A 22103-nucleotide genomic window follows, 5' to 3' on the forward strand; every position below is an offset into this window, starting at 1 on the left:
AGGTGTGCGGGAAATGCTCACATCCTTGAGTTATTTGTAAAAATAATACGTTTTGTATGGTCTAATTTGTCTATAGCAAGGGTAGCAAACTCGATTTCATTGAGGGACACATCAGCAGAGGTGGGTTCCTACCAGTGGTGGGTTTCAAATTTTTTTAGAACCTCTTCTGTAGGTGTGGCCTGCTTTGTGGGAGTGGCTTGCCAGCCATGTGACTGGGTGGGCATGGCCAACTTGTAAAATGTGGTGAAACTCACTTAACAACGCTCTTGCTTAGCAACCAAAATGTTGGCTCAGAAACTTTGGCATTTGAAGCACGCAAGTCTTAAATCTGTCAAGTTACAAGACCCTCGCACCCCTAACCCTTTAGGGAAAAAAACCCAGGGGTGTTCAAACTTGACAGCTTTAAGACTTATGGACTTCAACTCCCAGAATTCCTCCTTTCGCTCTTCATCTTGATGATGTGCGGACGGGCGGGGGGAGGGAGCAGGAACCGGTTCTAAACGGCACTGTAGATTTGTGGAACCTCTTCTATAGAAGAGGTTAGAACTGGCAGGAACCCACCCCTGGTTCCTACCCATTCGGTCCGGTTTGGCTGTAACTCCAGTGGAGACGTGACTGTACCGCTTCTATCCTCGGCGGCCCCATCTTGATTTTCTGTTCTGCACGTGCGCAGAACAATCTTCATTGGAAAAAAAATTTCATTTTTATTCCTTTTTAAATGTGCACATGCGCAGATCGGTTGAAGTGCAAAAGCACATGTGCGTGGAGAGCATGTCTGGCATGCGCATGAGCAAAGCGAGCACACACATGCAAAATATTTTGAGTGCCGAACCGGTAGTAATGGCGGCCGGAACACACCCCTACACACATCAGGGTTGTGTTTGACCTTGGAGGGCTGAGGGTGGGCATGGGTGGGCGTGGTCAGCTCCACATCAGTCGTGTCGGGGGTACTTGTGGCTAAGTGCTAAGGCACAAGTTCCCTGAGACCATCCCTCATCTCATTATAATCTTCCTTCCTTCCTTCCTTCCTTCCTTCCTTCCTTCCTTCCTTCCTTCCTTCCTTCCTTCCTTCCTTCCTTCCTCCCTCCCTCCCTCCCTCCCTCCTTCCTTCCTTCCTTCCTTCCTTCCTTCCTTCTGTGGGAAGTTATCATCCAGCCCTCTCCCAGAAAAATGAAATATCCTAGGAAATATTGAAAAGGCAGAATATTTCTCTGGATGTGAAAAGAAACATGTTTTAAAAGACAGAATAGTTGCCTATAGCTTTCTGCCCCTCCCCAGCTAATGGGCCATTAAGATGGCCAGGCTAGCCCACTTTACATAATAAAGACTTCTCCTCACTGCAGCTGTAGGGGGAAGGGATATTACTCAACTGACCACAAGGCATCTGAGAACTCATCACAGCCTAGAGAGTAGCCCCCTGCATGGCACCATGGGAGTCTGACAACCAGTCAGAATACATTTCTTACACAGGAACAGGAAACAGAGAGGTGGGACTAAACAGGGTATAAAAAGCCTAGCAAGCCCCTTCCTCAGCCCTTCTCTTCTTCTCCATCAACATTGAAACATGTGATCACCTTTTCTGTTCAGGGCTCAAGCCATGTTGGCCCTGTCCAACAATAAACCATCTTTCCAAGCAGCCTCCATGTCTCCAGTGTCTTCTTCCCCACTTGGAGCTGAACCCAGAAGGACATTTCTTTCAACACTTCCTTCCTTTCTCCCTCTCTCCCTTCCCTAGTTTTCTCTTTTTCCTTCCCTCTTCATTCTCCTTTCTTCTTCCTTCCTTCTCTTTCCTTATTTTTCCTTCCTTGCTCTCTTCCCATCTTCCCTTCTTTTCCTAGGTCTTTCTTTCTTTCCCTTTCTCCTTCCTTCTTGCATGCTCAAATGCAAAAGGGGAAACATTTCTCCTTTTGTTTTGTTCTCAGTTTGTTTCGATAGCCCTCAGCGGGCAAAAACGGAGCCCTCTCCCGTGGCCCGTTTTCACTGGCAGAAGGCTGCTGGAGAGCGGCGTGGCCGAAAACAGAGTAGAGCAGGGCTGCATGCGGCCCTCTCAAATTCCATTTTTTGCTGGCAGAGGCACAGCGGACTTTGCTATTTCCAGGACAGGAGCCCCACGGGCCGGATCTGCCCCCCCGAGCTTTGAGTTTGACACCCCTGATCTACAGTATTCTTTTTGCTGTATATATACATTCACCTCTTCGGGGTTTCCCAGTTCCCTTCGGCTGGGTAACAGCTGCTTTGGTTTTTAATGTGTCTTCTTAACATTGTAGTAGAGCCGAGGTGGCGCAGTGGTTAAATGCAGCACTGCAGGCTACTTCAGCTGACTGCACTTCTGCAGTTTCGGCTGTTCAAATCTCACCGGCTCAGGGTTGACTCAGCCTTCCATCCTTCCGAGGTGGGTGAAATGAGGACCCGGATTGTTGTTGGGGGCAATATGCTGACTCTGTAAAACCGCTTAGAGAGGGCTGAAAGCCCTATGAAGCGGTATATATGTCTAACTGCTATTGCTATTGCTATGTTAACTCTGCCCACACCAAGGAGTTCAATCCTGACCAGCTCAAGGTTGACTCAGCCTTCCATCCTTCCGAGGTGGGTGAAATGAGGACCCAGACTGTGGGGGCGATATGCTGACTCTGTAAACCGCTTAGAGAGGGCTGAAAGCCCTATGAAGCGGTATATAAATCTAACTGCTATTGCTACTATTGCTATTGCTAGTATAGCGAAATTAAACTGCTATTTCTTTTTTCTTTCTTTCTTTCTGTTCTGTGCTTAAGTGCAATGGCAATATTCTGTTCAATTATGCATATTTAGAGAAGCATGCCACAGGGTTATGTGATTTGTTTGTTTTTCGCTGTCAGATTTGTATTGTGCCTTTTGTAAAATGAGGAAATTGTTTACTCAGGCAACGTTAGAGGTCTGCGACTTGTTTCTCTGCTGTTTTTTGTTCTCTTTGTTGTTAGGTTGCGTTGGTGTGTGCGTTTTATGGAATAGAGAATCAGCCTCCCTTTAAGCAATTATGCTTTCCGTATTCCCATTTTGCCTTAGCAGCTTTGAAAATGATTTATGCATTAACTGGCTGTGGCTGAGACACAAGTGAAGCAAAGACCGTGGGCTTCTTTATTTAAATATAAATATTTAAACGTAGCTGCCTCTCTCACTTGGGGGGAACTCCAGATAGCGCATGAAGGGCTAAAGCCAAACAGGGACAAAATAGAAAACAAAGGTTTAGATTAACCCGTGTAATTTACATTCAATGACTAAAACTGTTTTGTCTTTTGGTTTATGTAATAGCGATGGCACTTAGACTTATATACCACTTCACAGTGCTTTACAGCCAGAGGTGGGTTCCTACCAGTTCGCACCAGTTCGGTAGAACCGGTTCGTCAAATCTACCGAACTGGTTAGAAGAGGTTCCACCAGTGGACCCGGAAAGCAGGCCACACCTACAGAAGAGGTTCCAAAATTTTTTGAAACCCACCACTGACACACACACACACACAAACACACACACGGACACAGACAGACTCACACAGAGAGAGAAAGAGAAAGAAAGGAAGAAATAAATAAAGAAAGAAAGAAAAAAAAGAAAAAGTGAGAGAGAGATGAAAGAAAAAAAGGAAAAAGGGACAGAGAAACAAAAGGAGAGAGAGAGAGAGAGAGAGAGAGAGAGAGAGCACAAGGCCGGCAAGCCACTCCCACCAGGTCACATGGCCGGCAAGCCACTCCCACAAAGGAGGTCACACCCACAGAGTAAGTTTGAAATTTTTTGGAAACCCACCACTGTTTACAGCCCTCTCTAAGTAGTTTTCAGTTTACAGAACTGGTAGCAGTGGCTGCAGGAGGCTCCACCCACCCGTCCCGACGTAATGCGCGAGCACTGCACATGCTCAGAAGGCAGTGCAAATGTGCAGACCTGAGGCGCATGCGAGTGAAGCGTGCTCGCGCTCACAATTGCCAGGTAAGGTAAGGGAATCCCACCGCTGGTTTCTTTGCTACCGTGGTATCCTGAGGTTATAATACAATCCTCCGTCGTATAAACAGAGGCGTAGAATCAAAATCATGTGAAGTATGATTCTTCATAAAGCCTTAGTAAAAGGGGTCAGTGGCTAAGACGCTGAGCTTGTCGATCAGAAAGGTCGGCAGTTTGGCGGTTCGAATCCCTAGCGCCACGTAACCGAGTGAGCTCCCGTTCCTTGTCCCAGCTTCTGCCAACCTAGCAGTTCGAAAGCACGTAAAAAAATGCAAGTAGAAAAATAGGAACCACCTTTGGTGGGAAGGTAACAGTGTCCTGTTCTGACCCCCCTCGTCCTACATCAAAGCACGCCGAGACAAAGATACTTCAAAGATTTCTTAACACACAGACCAGACCTTGGCAGCAATCCAGCACAGACTGACCTTGGCAGCAATCCAGCCTGCCAAGAGAGCCACGATAGCTTTTCCAGCTCTAGTAAATATGTTGATTCCTGCGACGAGCGTGTGGAAAGCCATTCCTTTTATAGTCTTGAGAGGAGCCTAATTACCACCAGCTGAGTTCAATTATCTCCTGTAACTGCGTAACTGTTCCTTACACCTATTAGCCCTCCGTTGCCGGGCATCCAGGACCAACTCCCTTGTCTCCTCCCCATTGCTCCAATGCATGACGTCAGGATCACGCTCCCTTGTCTCCTCCCCACTACTCCAATGCTTGACTTCGGGAGCACACTCCCTTTGGCTCTCACTGCTGCTCCAGGCCTCAGGCGCCTCCTGGTGGCCAACCAGCCTCTCTGTGCCCTGCTCGGAGTTGGAACCAGGGTCCTCCACATCTTCCAGAGCCGACTCACAGGGCCCCTCGCTTTCGGAGTCTGGTGGCAGCTCCAACGGTTCCTGCTGGGCCACAACAGCATCCCATGCGCCTTTGACATTTAGCCACATGACCACGGAGACATCTGATTTTTCAGCTTTGAAACGGAGATGAGCACCGCCCCCTAGAGGTGGGAAAAGATGTTGGAAAAAGTGCAAAGACCAACTAAGATGATTAAAGTTCTGGAGACTAAAACACAGGAAGAATGGTTGCAAGACTTGGGTATGGCCAGTCTAGAGTAGGGGTTGCCAACCTTTTGGAGCTCAAGGACCACTGGATTTCATAATTTTAAATCCCGCAGACTGCTAATATGATTTTTTTTTATTTTTAAAAAAAGATAAATAGTATTTAGTGCAATATAAAAAATGGAAATAATTTTTCTGCGGACGACCAGAATTTTCTGGCGGGCCGCCAATAGTGACCACTGGTCTAGGGGAGAGAAATACTAAAGGTGACATGATAGCGGCGTTCCAGTATTTGTGGGGCTGCCACAAAGAGGAGGGGGGGGTGTCAACCTGTTTTCCAGAGCACCAAAAGGCAAGGTAAGAAACAATGGATGGAAACGAACCAAGGAGAAAAGCAACCTGGAATTAAGGAGAAAATTCCTGACAGTGAAAACAATTAACCAGTGGAACAACTTGCCTCCAGAAGTTGTGAATGCTCCAACACTGGAGGTTTTTAAGAAGATGTTGCATAACCATTTGTCTCAAGTGGAATAGGGCAGTGATGGTTAACCTTTTCATTGTTGTGTGGCAAAAGTGCGTACACACTTCCATAATGCAATGCACACGAGACCCCCTCTGCATGCCCTGCCCCTGTGCATGCACACACAAACCCCCTGCACTCCCCCTGCCTCACACACATACGTGCGTGACCCCCCCTACATGTACCCCACCCCTTATGCATGTGCGCATGGCCCCCATGTCAGGCCTGCAGCCATCCTTTTTTTGGGAGCTTTGGCCTGCCACACTTTCTATTATTCTGCTATGCATTTCTCTATTGTGAGAAAATGGGAGGGAGGATTGTATGGAGTTAGATGATACGTAGTCATAACAACATTCTTCCTAGAAAGCCAAGGTCATCTGTTGTCTCGGAACTCTCTGCACCTGACTGGAATTGGATGGGTGGAAACTGCCAGCACGGCAGTGGGAAATTGGACCATGTGATGGACCTGTGGGTGTGGGGAAAGATCTTGGACTTTCAACTGGGTGGGGAAAACCGGGAAGCTTTCAGATTCAGGTATTCCCAGATGTGCCAACATGGCTCTCTTAATCAATTGAGCAATACTTTGCTTCGGGCTCTGATTTACTTTTGGATGCTATTTGGAACCCTGGCTCCCCGTGCATGCGTGCATAACCCCCCTATGTTCCCCCTGTGCATGTGCACACTCCCCTGTGCTCCCCTGCCCCCGTGTGTGTGTGCATGAACCCCATTTGCACCTTGCCCCTGTCCATGCATGGCAGACCCCAAAACCAGCTGGCCTGGCGGTAGGTGCGCACGCATGCACAGTGGAGCTAAGCTGGGGCGATGGCTTATGTGCCCGCAGAGAGGGCTCTGAGCGGTACCTGTGGCATGCGTGCCATCACGGATCTAGGGCCTCCTGCTTGAGCAGAGGGTTGGACTAGAAGTCCTCTACGGTTCCTTCCATCTCTATTCTGAACTTGATATTTAGCGTGTTGCTTGACCTTCAAGCAGGCGGCCTCTCACAATGGCTGCGGCATCTTCCCTCCCCCCGCCCCCCCTCCCGAGGATCATCCAGAGCCTCTTAGGAAGGAGAGTTTGGAGGAGTTAGTGGAGCATCTCCCAAGTCTTGTCCCCGTCTCTTTTAATGAGCACTTTTGCAGTGGGAAAATGTCCTGGTGGGCGAAGAGGAGCCAAGCCGCCTCGCACTAATTATGTCATCCTTGTGTGGACAAAGCAAGGTGTGACTGGAGGAGAAGCAGGCTTCCAAGGTGGAGGGCTTAGGCTGGCTTCGCAGTTGCCGCTTAACGGGGGAAACATGATCTCATTACCAAGTATCACATCTCCTGTCCCCCAGGAGCTGGATAGGAACAGATGGTGAGGCTGCTTTAGGAAGCCTGGAGAAGAGAATTGAACACTCCCTCCCTCCCTTAATTTCTTTTTTCCTTTCTTCTCTTTCTCCTTCCTTCCTTCCTTCCTTCTCCCCCCGCCTTAATTTCTTCTCTCCTCGTTCTTTCCTTCCTTCTTTTCTTCCTCCATTTCTTCCTCCCTCCTGCCTTAATTTCTTCTCTACTTTCTTCTCTCTCTCCTTCCTTGCTTTTTTCTTCTACCTTTTCTTCCTCCCTTAATTTCTTCTTTCTTCTTCCTTCCTTCCTCCATTCCTTCCCCCCTCCCTTAATTCTCTCCATTCTTCTCTCTTCTTCCTCCCTTCTTTCCTTCCTCCATTTCTTCCTCCCTCCCTCCCTTCTTTCCTTCCTCCAATTCTTCCTCCCTCCTCCATTAATTTCTTCTTTCTTTTTCCTTCTTTCCTTCCTCCATTTCTTTCTCCCTCCTCCCTTAATTTCTTCTTTCCTTTCTTCTCTCTCTACTTCCTCCCTCCTGCCTTAATTTCTTCTCTCCTTTCTTCTCTCTCCTTCCTTCTTTCCTTCCTCTATTTCTTCCTCCCTTAATTTCTTCTTTCTTCTTCCTTCCTTCTTCCATTCCTTCCCCCTCCTCCCTCAATTTCTTCTCTCCTTTCTTCTCTCTCTTCTTCCTTCCTTCCTTCTTTCCTTTCTCCATTTCTTCCTCCCTCCTCCCTCAATTTCTTCTCTCCTTTCTTCTCTCTCTACTTCCTCCCTCCTGCCTTAATTTCTTCTCTCTTTTCTTCTCTCTCTCCGTTCTTTCCTTCCTCCATTTCTTCCTCCCTTAATTTCTTCTTTCTCCTTCGTTCCTTCCCCCCTCCTCCCTCACTTTCTTCTCTCCTTTCTTCTCTCCTTTCTTCTCTCTCCTTCTTCTGTCCCTTCCTCCCTCCTTTCCTTCCTTCCTTCCTTCCTTCTTCCTTCCTTATCTCTTTGTTTCTTCACTCTACTTTCCTTCCTTCTCTCCCCATCTTCCTCTTTCCCTTCATTTCTTTCTTCCCTCTCTCCTTCCCTCCCTCCCTCCCTCCTTCTTTTCTGGATCAAATCTGCATCTGGATAAAATTAAAATCTGAGTTAAATCAAAATCCGGATTAAAACCGCAGAGGGCTCTTGGCTTGTAGGACACTGTTTTCATACATGTTGGCCTGTGTCCAAATGCACCAGGGCAGCCTTCCTTTCTTCCTCATTCTCTCCCTCCCCTCTCTTACTTTCTTCTCTCCTTTCTTCCCCCTTCCTCTTCCCTTCTTCCCTCCCTCCCTCCTTCCCTCCCTCCCTCCTTCCCTTCTGGATTTATTTCCCCCCTGCCCTGTTTTTCTCTCCTGTGCTGTTTTGCAGGGTTCTTTTCTATTATCTTTTGCTTTTTTAAATGTTTTAAATCACCTTGATATTGCTGAGTCCAGTAGTACAGGTATTGTAGGGGATGACCAGCCTGAACCTGAGGGAGGGGTCAAGCACATCATCAGTCTCAATTCTCTAAGTCCAGCCCACCCTGAATTCCTTATCTACCACCAATTTGCTTTGGCTGTTAGTAGTTCAGATTCTTGCAGAGAGCTTAAGTTTGCAATAAACCTTTATAGTCATTTGAACCACCTGGACTTCTGGCTCTTGACAGGTAGTCCTCAACGTACGACTACAGCTGGAACCCGAATTTCCACCATAAGCCAGTGCAGTTGTAAAGCAAGACATCATCATATGATCAGACCTGATTTTGTGACCATCTTAACTGCGTCCTTAAGTGAATCATGCGATTGTTAATTAAATGTGGCTTGTCCAATTGACTTTGCTTGTCGAAATCTGGCTGGGAAGGCCACAAATTCTGATCATAAATGACATCGCTACAGTCGTAAATGTAAGTCAAAAGACTACCTGTATATAATTTGAAGACCCTATTATTATTCAAGTAGTAGGCCTACTTTAGGCAGTTTGTTTTTTGCTACCCAGTTGCTACTAAAACGAGTTTGATGGTGACCCCGATGATGATCAGATGCATCGTGGGTTCCAGGAACCTTCGAAAATGTTGGTTTCCCGGTGCCACTGATGAATCAAGGCCAGTGTTTTTCAACCTTGGCAACTTGAAGATGTCTGGACTTCAACTCCCGAATGCTGGCTGGGGAATTCTGGGAGTTGAAGTCCAGACATCTTCAAGTTGCCAAGGTTGAAAAACACTGATCAAGGCCTCAGCAGATGCCTTGCAAAGGGGTTGCCAAACAACTCCAGAAAACAGGCTTAAGATACAGAAGGATCTTGAAGAGACTTGAACATTGGGCGCTATCTAACAAAATGAAATTCAACGGTGAAAAAGGTAAGGTTCTACATTTAGTCAAGAGAAACAAAATGCACAGGTACGGGGGTGAAATTCAGCAGGTTCTGATAGGTTCTAGAGAACCGGTAGCGGAAATTTTGAGTAGTTTGGAGAACTGGCAAATCCCACCGCTCTCTGGGTGGCCCCAGAGTAGGGTGGGAATGGGGATTTTGCAGTATCCTTCCCCTGCCACGCCCACCAAGCCACGCCCACAGAACCGGTAGTAAAAAAAAATGGAATTTCGCCACTGACAGGTACAGCATATGTGGCACCTTACTCAATTGTAATAACTGTGAGAGGGATCTTGGAGTCCTAGTGGACAACTATTTAAATAGGAGCCAGCCATGTGCAGCAGCTGCCAAAAAAGCCAACACAGTTCCAGGCTGCATCAACAGAGGGAGAGAATCAAGATCACGTGAAGGGTTAACACCACTTTATAAGGCCTTGGTAAGGCCACACTTGGAATACGGCATTCAATTCTGGTCACCACGATGTAGAAAAGATGTGGAGACTCTAGAAAGAGTGCAGAGAAGAGCAACAAAAAGGATTAGGGGACTGGAGGCTAAAACATATGAAGAATGATTGCAGGAACTGGGTATGTCTAGTTTAATGAAAGGAAGGACTAGGGGAGACATGATAGGAGTCTTCCAATATCTCAGAGGCTGCCACAAAGAAGAGGGGGTCAAGAGATTCTCCAAAGCACCTGAAGGCAGGATAAGAAGCAATGGGTGGAAATTAATCAAGAAGAGAAGCAACCCAGAACTAAGGAGAAATTTCCTGACAGTTAGAACAATTAACCAGTGGAACCACCTGCCTCCAGAAGTTGTGAATGCTCCAACACTGGAAATTTTAAAGAAGACATTGGATAACTATTTTTCTGAAGCGGTGTAGGGTTTCCTGACTAAGGAGGAGGTTGGACTAGAAGACCTCCAAGGTCCCTTCCAACTCTGTTATTCTATATTCTCTATAACTTGGCAACTGCAAGACACATGGACTTCAACTCCCAGATTTCCCCTATTTTGCTTTTGAGGAAACTTTAAGAGGGCGGGAGGCAGAAAAGATGGCAGGGAGGGAGGGAGGAAGGACATGGCTGGCTGAGGAATTCTGGGAGTTGAAGTCCGCATGTCTTAAAGGGTCCGTGGGGAAGGAAATGGGGAGGGGGGGTGTAACCTGGAGGGCCGGCCTGCTGATATTGCAAAGATTGCTTCTGGCATTTCCTAAGTGGAGGTTCCCCCAAGGGGATGCAAAGGCTGCCGGCTTTGTTGCTTTCTGAATGATTTTGCCAGGTGTGCGACCAGCCTTGACACCTGAAATCGTTAGGATGAAAATGGGCTAATTTGGTTCTCATCTAAATTTGGCTTTAGCCCTTTATTTCTTATTAGATTTCCTTCTCTGAGAGGGCTTTTGTAAATGTCAGCCTGACTTGTAAAGCTCCTGGGAAGCCACCTGGGTTAAAGAGGGTGTAGAGGGAACCAAAATGAATTAAAGCCTAATACTCAATCAATTTGAATTTCCTTCCTTCCTCCCTCCCTTCCCAGGGGTGGGTTCTGGCAGAGACTACTGCCAAACTGGGAATACTGCTCAGGGTTGTGCCGTGCCCGCATGCTAGATGTGCCCTACGCATGCATGCACAGGACAACTAAAATTGTTCTGCGCAGAAGCAAAAAACACCGCTGGGAGAACTGGTTCGGGATCGTGGCAGGCCTGGATTGCTGCCGGTTCCAGCGATTCAGGCCGCCAAGCTACTACCAGTTCAGCCGAACCTGTCCGAACCAGTAGGAACCCACCACTGTCCAAGGTGGCGCAGTGGTTAAATGCAGCACTGCAGGCTACTGCTAGATCAGCAGGTCAGCGGTTCAAATCTCACCGGCTCAGGGTTGACTCAGCCTTCCATCCTTCCGAGGTGGGTAAAATGAGGACCCAGATTGTTGGGGGCAATATGCTGACTCTCTGTAAACCGCTTAGAGAGGCCTGAAAGGCCTATGAAGCGGTATATAAGTCTACTGCTATTGCTATTGCTATTGCTATTCCTCCCTCCCTCCCACCCTCCTTCCCTTCCTCCCCACTTCCCTCCCTTCCTTCCTACTTCCCTCCCTCCCTACTTCCCTCCCTCCCTTCCTCCCCCCTTCCCTCCCTTCCTCCCTACTTCCCTCCCTCCGTACTTCCCTCCCTCCCTTCCTCCCCCCTTCCCTCCCTTCCTCCCTACTTCCCTCCCTCCGTACTTCCCTCCCTCCCCCTTCCTCCCTCCTTCCCTCCCATCCTTCCTCCTTTCCTCCCTCCCTCCTTCACTCCCACCCTCCCTACTTTCCTCCCCCCTTCCTACTTCCCTCCCTTCCTCCCTACTTCCCTCCCTTCCTCCCTACTTCCCTCCCTTCCTCCCTACTTCCCTCCCTCCCTACGTCCCTCCCTCCCCCTTTTCTCCCTACTTCCCTTCCGCTCTCCCTATTTCCTCCTTCCCCCTCTCTCCCTAGTTCCCTCCCTTCCTACTTCCCTCCTTCTACTTCCCCCTCCCTCCCTCTCCCCTTTCCTTCTTTCCTTTGTTCACTGCTTCCATCTATCCACCCACCCACCCACCCACCCACCCATCCATCCATCCATCCATCCATCTATAGTTTCTTTCTTCCCTCCCTCCCTCATAATGTTTCCTCTCCTTCTTGCCTGTTACATATTCTCACATCTCCCCCCCCCCCCCCCAGCCACTCTCTACACCATCTCTGCAAAGGAGATGGGCAGAGCCATCCCAGCGGAGGAAAAAAAATCTCGGCATCCGTCCATCCCTCGTCCCTCGGAGTGTGCAGCAGTTGGTCAGGGTGGCGGGGGGGGGGGAATGTAGAAACCACAGTGCCATGACATCATGGTGTGAACTGATCTTCCCAAGGGGGTGGGGGTGGGAGGTTGTTCCTAGGCTTGGGAGGGGAGTGGGGGGGGGGAACTGATGTGCTGTGGCAGGGATGATAGGCGAGCCGGAGGAGAAGAGTCATCTAAGCACTCTAAAACCACTTAGCCAGACCATCCACAGCAGGGCAAGCGGACAGATTCCAAGCATGATCCTTTTCGGAAGGACTCGCTGACGCCCTCTGAGAAGCCAGCCATGAGCAGCAAAGTCACCGCGGCCACCCCGCTCTCTTCCCCAGCCCCCCCTGCTGCCCCCGTGAACCCCCCATCTCCCCTGGGGGAGGAACAGGAGGTGGTCACCACTTTTTGCACCCTCCTCCCAAAGATGCCCCAGTGGAAATTCTCCAGCCCGTCCGGCTTCCTCAGCCGCAGCCCGTCCAGTGCCAACAAAGATCTCTCCTCATCGGTCAAAACCGGCAGCCTGGCAGAGGCCGAAGGCGTCGCGGTGCCTTCATCGGCCTCGGGGTCAGGCCTGGCCGCCGTCCTCAGTGCTTGCGAACCGGTTTGTGCCACACCCTGCAGCAGGCTGAAAGGAGGGACGGCCGGGAGCAGGAAGACGCCTCGGGCCCCGGGGCCCCGAGCCCCTGGGGAGGAGTGGAGCCGGAAAGGGAGTTTCATCAGCAAACCGGTCCAAGGTTGGCTGCATCCCGACGACCGAGTTTTAGGCCCCGGAGTCTCCTACATCGTCCGAGTGAGTAGCCTTTTGTCTTTTCCGTTATCCAATGATGCAGCTGAGCTATCTTTTGGCTTGGAGGGTGGGGGGGGGCGTTGGCTGGGGTCTATCCCATGTTTGTTTGGAGGTTCTGCTGATTTTGGCGGTGGGTTTGCCACCTTTGGGTCTACCAAGTAGATGGCCCCAAAATCTGGCCCTGCCCATCAATCCCAAAACAGGAAGCGTTTGGATTTTGATCTAGTACCACTACAGCTTTCTACATTTCTCGTTAACTGTTCGGGTGGGCTTTTGCTGATGCGATTCCCTCTCCATCTCTCCGAGAGGTCTTTGGGGACTGCTCTTTGCACATGCTCAGAGGCAACCTGGGGGGATATAGTTTCTCCTCCACTGTTGTGCCCCTGAAATGTGACAGTATGTTCTCTGGGGTAATAGGCAGGTTACAGAATGAATACTCTGAATTTCAGAGTATTCAGAATATTCCGAGCATATTAAAACTCCAGACCTTTTTCTTAGGAGCTGATCCCATTGTCCCATCATTGTTTAATTATTTGAAATAGCCTCTGTTAAACCAGCACCATCATGCAATCCTAAATTGCATTAACAGAGGGGCACAATCAAGATCAAGGGAGGTACTAATACCACTCTAAATAGCCTTGGTAAGACCACACCTAGAATACTGCAATCCAATTTTGGTCACCACATTATAAAGAAGATGTTGAGACTCTAGAAAAAGTGCAGAGAAGAGCAACAAAGATGATTAGGGGACTGGAGGCTAAAACATACAATGAACGGTTGCAGGAACTGGGCATGGCTAGTCTAGTGAAGAGAAGGACCAGGGGAGACAGGATAGCAGTCTTCCAATATTTGAGGGGCTGCCCCAGAGAGGAGGGGGTGGAGCTATTTTCCAAAGCCCCTGAAGGCCAGACAAGGAATAATGGATGGAAGCTGATCAAGGAGAGATCCAACCTAGAAATAATGAGACATTTTCAGACAGTGAGAACAATCGAGGGATGGAACAAAAGTTGCCTTCGGAAGTTGTGGGAGTTTCATCACTGGAGGCTTTCAAGAAGAGATTGGACTGCCATCTGTCACAAATGGTGTAGGGTCTCCTGCTTGGGCACGGGGTTGGACTAGATGACCTACAAGGTCCCAACTCTGCTCATCTGTTAATCCGCAAATAATTGGTGTTTTGGCCTGGAATGGAATTAGAAAGCGGAATATAAACCTTCTTGCAAATCGTCTTGAGCAGATTGTGTCAAGAAGTGAGGGGGGCCCTCTACAGATTTTTGAGGGTGCTGAAATACAGGATAGGAAGCCTATCTCAGTTTCTCTTTTTGAGTTATGGATTCCAAGATCACTGGTTTGCATCTTCAAGAGTTATTTTGGAAAATTGGAAGACCAATTGGAGTGGTGTGTGTGTGCGTGTGCGTGTGTGTGTGTGTGTGATATTGGGTAACCTTGGAGGAGGAAGGAACATTTGCAGACCACTCTGTAAACTATAAATAAAGGGGCAGCCCTTGAAGAGTGTTTCGAAGACTTCAGTTAGTCCAGAACGCAGCCGCGCGAGCGATTGTGGGTGCACCCAGGTACACCCACATCACACCTATCCTCCGCGAGCTGCACTGGCTACCAATTAGTCTCCGGACCCGCTTCAAGGTGCTGGACATTACCTATAAAGCCCTACATGGCATCGGACCTGGGTACCTGAGAGACCGCCTCCTGCCGATTACCTCCCTTAGACCAATTAGATCCCACAGGTTAGGTCTCCTCCGGATTCCATCTGCCAGCCAATGTCGGCTGGCGACTCCCCGGGGGAGAGCCTTCTCTGTTGCAGCTTCAGCCCTCTGGAATGACCTCCCCGTGGAGATCCGGACCCTTACTACCCTCCCGGCCTTCCGCAAAGCCACCAAGTCCTGGCTGCTCCAGCAGGCCGGGGGGCTTGTGAAACATCCAGGCCCACGGAAACTGTGAATGTTGCGTGTTTTTTTTTAAGTGTTGTCTTTGTCTATTTATCCCCCTTCCCTTGTCTATTGTGAGCCGCCCAGAGTCCTTTGGGAGTGGGATTTGGCATACAAGACAAACAAACAAACAAACAAACAAACAAATAAATAAATAAAATCTTAGTAAGGCCACACCTGGAATTCTGCATCCAGTTTTGGTCACCACATCACAAAAAAGATGTTGAGACTTTGGAAAAGGCGCAGAAAAGAGCAACTGGGATGATTAAAGGCCTGGAGACTAAAACACACGAAGAACGGTTGCATGATCGGTGGGCGGGGGCATGGCTAGCTAGAGAAAAATAGGACTAGGGATGACTTGATAGCAATATTCCAGTATTTGAGGGGCTGCCACAAAGAAGAAGGGGTCAAATTATTCTCCAAAGCACCAGAGGCAGGTCAAGAAACAATGGATGAAAACTAATGTTGGAAGAAATGTCCATCTATTTGTGTTCAGTTCCAAGTGGAAAGAAAGACACTGGAAACATGGAGGCTGCTTGGAAAGATGGTTTAAGGGTGGACAGGACCACATGGCTTGAGATCCTGGGCAAAAAAAAACACCTGGGTGAAAGAGGGAGATTTATACCCCCTCTTGGGCCCTGCTTGGAGCTTCCTGTTCCTGTGTGAGAAATGGATTCTGATTGGTTGTCAGACTCCAAGGGGCCAGGTTGAATCTTGCTGGGTGATGAATGATGTAATGAAGGGGCTTTGAGCAATTCCTATTATGGCTGAGGGCTAATCCTACCTTTGTTGGATCTTGAGTGAGGGCATTTGCTTATGAATAGACCTAGCTATCTCCTTTATCTCTTAAGTGCTGACATCTGCTGTGGGCTATTGAGGAAAGTGGGAGCTATTAAGAGTCTTTCTGCTTCCTGCCTAAAAAAACCCACATTTCTCCATTTCTCATCCAGGGAAATATACCGTGTTTTCCGAAAAATAAGACAGGGTCTTATTTTCTTTCGACCCCTGAAATAAGCACTTGGCCTTATTTTTGGGAGGTCTTATTATTTTGGGGGTGCAAGAGGAGGGGGTGAGCGTGGTCACCTCATGGGCGCTGCTGTGTTGCAATATTTTCGGGGAGGGCTTATTTTAGCGCATGCGCTCAAAAGCCCGATCGGGCTTATTATCCAGGGAGGTCTTATTTTCAGGAAAACAGGCTAATGTTCTGCCTTTTTAATATTTCCTAGAATATTTCATTTTCTTTTGGGAGGGGGGGGTGCTAACTTCCTACACTACCCCGTTTTCCCGAAAATAAGACCTCCCTGGATAATAAGCCAAATCGGGCTTTTGAGAGCATGTGCTAAAATAAGCCCTTCCCGGAAATATTTAAACGCATGCGCAGCCAGTCCCCGCCATTTCCGGTTGGGGAGGGGAAGGAGGAGGAACATGCCCCATGGGCCCTGAATGCACCTACCATCCCTGCAGAATGGCCTTGTGGAGGCTGCTCCTGCAAGCCCTAGCTACAGTGCCCCTTCTCTTAGTGGCGGTCGCAAAAAGAGCACCAGGCCCAGCGACGCTAGGGCTGGCAAGAGTGTGCCAGAAATGGTTCCACCACAAAACCGCGCTCGACTAAACCGCGTCTGACTAAACTGCGTCACTGACGTCATCAACAGGGCGACAACAGCGCGGAGACAGAAGCACGCTGTAAACCCTAAACCTAAAATTAACCCCTAAACCTAAACCTAACCCCCCTAAACCTAACACTAAACCTAATCCTAACCCTTAACCTAACCCTAACCCTTAACCAGGGGTGGGTTTCTCGCCCCGTTCCAACCGGTTCAGTTGGAACGGGGCCGGCGGCGTCCTCGTGCACGCGCGCGGTGCACGTGTGCATACTAGCGTCTGTGTGATGCTCCAGCTGCTCCTGGAGGATCGCGCAGGCGCTGTATGCGTCCTGCGCATGCGTGGAAGCGCAGAACTCGTCAAAAACCGGGTAAGGAGCGCGGGCGGGCGGGTGGGCCCTTCGCCGTTCCCGGAAGTTACTTACTTCCGGGTTCGCTGACCAACCGGTTCACAGGGACCGCCGTGAACCGGTTGAAACCCACCCCTGCCCTTAACCTAACCCTAAACCTAACCCTAACCCTAACCCTAAACCTAACCCTTAACCTAACTCTAAAGCTAACCCTAAACCTAACCCTTACCTTAAGTTGAATCGGCTTGCTTTCAAAGCGCTATTTAAAGCGCCCTTCTTTCTCCGCGCTGGCTGTTGTCACCCTGTTGATGACGTCAGCGACGTGGTTTAATCGGGCGCGGTTTAGTCGAGCGCGGTTTTGACGGGTCACGGCCAGAAACAGAGACGGAACTTCCGGCCCTCTCTGGATCAGCTGAGTCGCGGGCCGCAGGCCAAGGTTAAAGGCCTCCTGCACCTCAAAAATAATAAGACCTCCCCGAAAATAAGGCCAAGCGCTTATTTCAGGGGTCAAAAGAAAATAAGACCTTCCAACGCAGGAGGAAGTTATTCAGAAAATAATGGAATGTGCTGAAATGAGCAAATTGACATTTGAAATTAGAGAGAAATTAGAGAAGCAATTTTATAAGATATGGGATTTATATTATCAATGGTTGGACAAAAAAGTATGGAAATGAAATATGCTAGAGACACGGATAATGGAATGATACAGAATATAATATAAAGATGTCCTACTATTGGATGGGTCTAGGATGATGTAATGAAATGTCATCATATAAATTAATTCAAAATTTAGAATATCTCGCATAAAATGAAGTAATAGTAGTTATAGTCAAATAAATGATGAACAATGAATATATATGTGTGTGTATATGTGGCCACTCTGGGCGTACGCTCTATGGTTGTGAATCGGCTGCCGGCAGAGCATACTCCAAGAGTGTACAACCATAGAGCGGACGCCCAGAGTGCCCAAAACTTGGTTTGGAAGCCGCTGAAAAAGCCATGCTGGGATGGCGGTGGCGGTGGCGGCAGCGGAGGTGCTCTGCCTCTGCGGGGAGAGCTGGACCAGAGCATTGTGAGGCTGGGAGGCATGCGAACGGGAGCGGAACAGCCGCTCGCGTAACCCCCCCCCCTCTAGCTGTGCAGAGTGCCATTCACTGGCATTTCAAAGGCGCCAAGCTGTGAGAGCTGGACGGCGGTGAACAGGCGCTCATGTGGCTTGGCGATACCCTTAGGTCAGTGAATGGCGCTGTGCCTGGCTGGCAAGGGGGTTTGCCGGATGGCTGCTTGTGAGTGTGGTTGCTGCTGTGACAGCGCAACACAGCTGTTCAACCCTGAGGCTGTGCCCGGCTCTTTGGGAGCCCGCTCGCAAGACAGCCGCCGCCCCAGCAACCCACCCCCTCTCTTCAGCTGGGCACAGCGCCATTCACCAACCTAGGGTATCCTGAAGGCGCCAAGCAACATGATCACCTTTGCCCCCTCCGGTTTCTGCGGCTTGGCACCTTCGGGATACCGCTAGGTTGGTGAGTGGCGCTCTGCCTGGCCGGAGGTGGGGGGGGGGTGTCCAGGGGGCTTATTTGCGGGGGAGGGATTATATTTTTGCCCACCAGAAAAATGTGTCAAGGCCTTAGTTTCAGGACAGATCGTATTTTGGGGGAAACACGGTATATATATGTATATATGTATATATGTATATATGTATATATGTATATATGTATATATGTATATATGTATATATGTATATATGTATATATGTATATATGTATATATGTATATATGTATATATGTATATATGTATATATGTATATATGTATATATGTATATATGTATATATGTATATATGTATATATGTATATATGTATATATGTATATATGTATATATGTATATATGTATATATGTATATATGTATATATGTATATATGTATATATGTATATATCTATATATCTATATATCTATATATCTATATATCTATATATCTATTCTATTATATATGTATATATGTATATATGTATATATGTATATATGTATAATATGTATATATGTATATATCTATCTATCTATCTATCTATCTATCTATCTATCTATCTATCTATCTATCTATATATCTATATATCTATATATCTATATATATGTGTGTGTGTGCACATGTGCGCATGTGCACGTATGTGCGTGCGTGCACACACACAGACACACATACATACATACTAGATTGATAATACGAGGTTTTATATAAATTGTAAGTGAGGACTATGGAGAGGATGCACAAAAGTTTTGTAACCAACCGGCACACTGTATGTAACTAGAAGATGATTTTATGTTTGGTTTGTGTTTGTTTGTCTAAAAATTATATATATAATTTGGGTGGGAGTGGCTTGCCAGCCATGTGATTGGGTGGGCATGGCCAACTTGTAAAATGTGGTGAAACTCACTTAACAACGCTCTTGCTTAGCAACCAAAATGTTGGCTCAGGAACTCTGGCATTGAAACATGCAAGTCTTAAAGCTGTCAAGTTACAAGACCCTCGCACCCCTAACCCTTTAGAAAAAAAAACCCCAGGGGTGTTCAAACTTGACAGCTTTAAGACTTGTGGACTTCAACTCCCAGAATTCCTCCTCTCGCTCTTCATCTTGATGATGTGCGGATGGGCGGGGGGAGGGAGCTGGAACCGGTTCTAAACGGCACTGTAGATTTGTGGAACCTCTTCTATAGAAGAGGCTAGAACTGGCAGGAACCCACCCCTGGTGTGGGCACACACACATGGACACTGTCGCACACACATGTGCACTTTCGGCACCTGAGGAAAAAAAGATTCGCCATCACTGGTATAGGATCTCCTGCTTGAGTAAGCGGTTGGACTAGAAGACCTCCAAGGTCCCTTCCAGCTGTATGCTGATTAATCATAAAGGCAAGGTCAGAAAACAGGGCTAAAATCCGAATAAAAGCGAATCGTGTCTTTGAATAACACAGCCTCCACATATGCCTCTTTTGGAAGGACATCTTTAAATCAATTAGCAGATGGAATTGCACAGCTAATCTCTTGTTCTTAAATCAATTTAAGGGTAATTTATGTTGACAGTTAAATTGGGCTAGTAAACCCTCATAGTCCTCTGCCCTTCTTCATCTGGCCTAGCTCAGGAAGAGATTATCCATCATTCCTTGTTCAATAAGATTTCAAGAAATAAAAAACACCAAAGTGTTCCTGGTTCCTTCACAGCGAAGCCCTCCGCTCACAGCCTATGTTGACGTCACAACAGCGAAACAAAACAATTTGTGGTCAGCGTTGGTCCCCGGCTAGCTTGGGATCTCAGGGTCATGTGTTGGCAGTCAAATACGTCATCCAATCTAGTAGATTCTAAGTGATCGCTTCTCCCTTTTATTTACATGGGTTTGTCAGAAGAAATGTCCATCTGGGTTCGGTTCCAAGTGGGAGAAAGACACTGGAAACATGGAGGCTGTTTGGGAAGCAGTGACGTGCGGTGAGGTTTATGGCTGGTGAGGCACTGACATGGGTTTCAAATTTTTTAGACTTGTGGACTTCAAGTCCCAGAATTCCACAACCAGGCATGCTCAGTTCCAATTTAAAGCGACAGCATTTGTTTTTCTCCTTTGCGAAATAAGTTTTTCTTCATTCTTTTTCTTCTCCCTCCCCCTCCTTCCTTCCTCCCTCCCTCCCTCTCCCCTCTCAAACAGACACACATACACAGAGAAATTGGATCCCTCCCTCTCATTCACTCTCAAACAAACACAATCACTGATGTTGGATTGGATATATTTTCCAATGGCTTGAAAGCAGCTCCTCTGCCATACCCCCCCTTCCACTGCTGCCTTCCGATCCGAGCCTTTGATTACAGGTGGAGCCACGTTGCCTTTTCAAACTTGTAATCAGTGCAGTTGAGCTTATATACTTTTATCCAGCTGTGTGTGTGTGTGTTTGAAAAGGCAACGTGGCTCTGCATGCAATCAAACTTTTTGAATTCCTCCCCCTCCCCACACACGTACCTTTTCCAGCTGTTTCAGAGAGGATTTCAACTCTGCTCTTGCCTGCCATCATGAAAAGAAAAATAAATGTAAAAGGAAAAAGGCAAGAGCTGAGGTCAGGCTGGGCTAGTTTCTCCCAGAGCCTCTAAAAAGCCTCTAAACAAACGCCCTCTACAGGAGGAGGCAGGAGAACAACATGAATTTTTTGGCTTTTAACCCTTGCTTAGCTCTGCTCGAGTGATCATAGTCAGACTAGATGAGGCACGTCATTCTCCTGCCGCCTCCTATAGAGGGCGCTTTTTAAGAGGCTTTTTTAAACAGTTAAGCACTAAGCAGAGTCATCCATGGTGACTCTGGCAGCAACTAGCTCAGCCTGACCTCAGCTCTTGCCTTTTTCCTTTTACATTTCTTTTCTTTTCATGATGACAGTAGTGAGGCTCTGCCTCTCCTGCCTCCCCTGACTGCACATCCCTGTTGGGAAGATGGTTGTAATGGTGGACAGGACCACATGGTTTGAGGTCCTGGGGAAAAGGGGGATCACATACCTTGAAGATCTTGAAGAAAAAGGGAAGAAAGGGAGTTTTATGCCCTCTCTGGTGAATTTTTTAATTGGTTGTCAGACTCTGATGGAGCCATGAAGGGGTAACACTAGGTTGTCTTTTAAGTCACAGGCTTGGTTGAGCCTTGCCGGGTGATGATGTAATGAAAGGGCTTTGGGATTCCTATTATGGCTCTGCCTGAAGGAGGTAGATCTTTGTTATGTAGAATAGACTGACTCAGTCCTTAGTTCCATTGACAAAGGTGGGGAGTGAGTTTTTGCCTCCCTTTTAGGGGGAAATATTCTTCCCTTTCAATATTTCCATAAATATCTCATTTTCCTAGGAGAGGGGTGGGTGCTACCTTCCTACAGGTTTAATCCCAACAAAGTAAATATTTAAGTTTAATTTAGTGTAAGGCTCTGGAGAAGATATTCTTCAGTCTTCTTCCAGAAAAAAGTACAGACAGAGAGATTTAGATGGGTCCCTTGCTTGTGAATTTACTTGCCTGTGAATTACAAATCAGTGCTGATAGACAGTTTGACTGCAAAAATATATATTACAAACCAAACTGCTTTGTCATAAACATTTGCAAACAATAACATAGTGAAAACAGCCGCATTGCACTCAGAAATTTATACTTCTTTTTAAAATAATGTAAGAATAACTTAAAATGTTCTACCTAAATGGTATCCTTTATTAATGTTCTATGGAGCTATAATGGCATAACCACAGTACTTATCTGTTCCTTTATGGACAATCACGTTTTTGAAAATACAATTTGTTTTAAATAACATAAAATATAAAAAGACTCTCTCTCTGTCAGGGAGATTCAGAAATGTGGTAAATAAAAACCTAAGCACACACTGTTAATGTACCTTTTGAAAGAGAGAAAT

At 47.5% G+C, this 22103-nt stretch overlaps 1 protein-coding gene across 1 annotated transcript in view; it reads left to right on the forward strand.

Moving 5' to 3' along the window:
* Window positions 1-3919: 3919 nt before the first annotated feature.
* SHC2 (SHC adaptor protein 2) overlaps window positions 3920-22103 on the forward strand; it is an 80768-nt gene continuing 62584 nt past the window's right edge. Inside the window, 2 exon segments of the mRNA XM_087704993.1 lie at window positions 3920-3955; window positions 12222-12803. Coding sequence (XP_087561119.1) covers window positions 3920-3955; window positions 12222-12803 — 618 coding nt within the window.

The sequence above is a fragment of the Thamnophis sirtalis genome, unplaced genomic scaffold (assembly GCF_051295495.1).
Source record: "Thamnophis sirtalis isolate CommonGarterSnake01/CBP01778 unplaced genomic scaffold, rThaSir2_p1.2 scaffold_1, whole genome shotgun sequence".
Taxonomy (NCBI): Eukaryota; Metazoa; Chordata; class Lepidosauria; order Squamata; family Natricidae; genus Thamnophis; species Thamnophis sirtalis.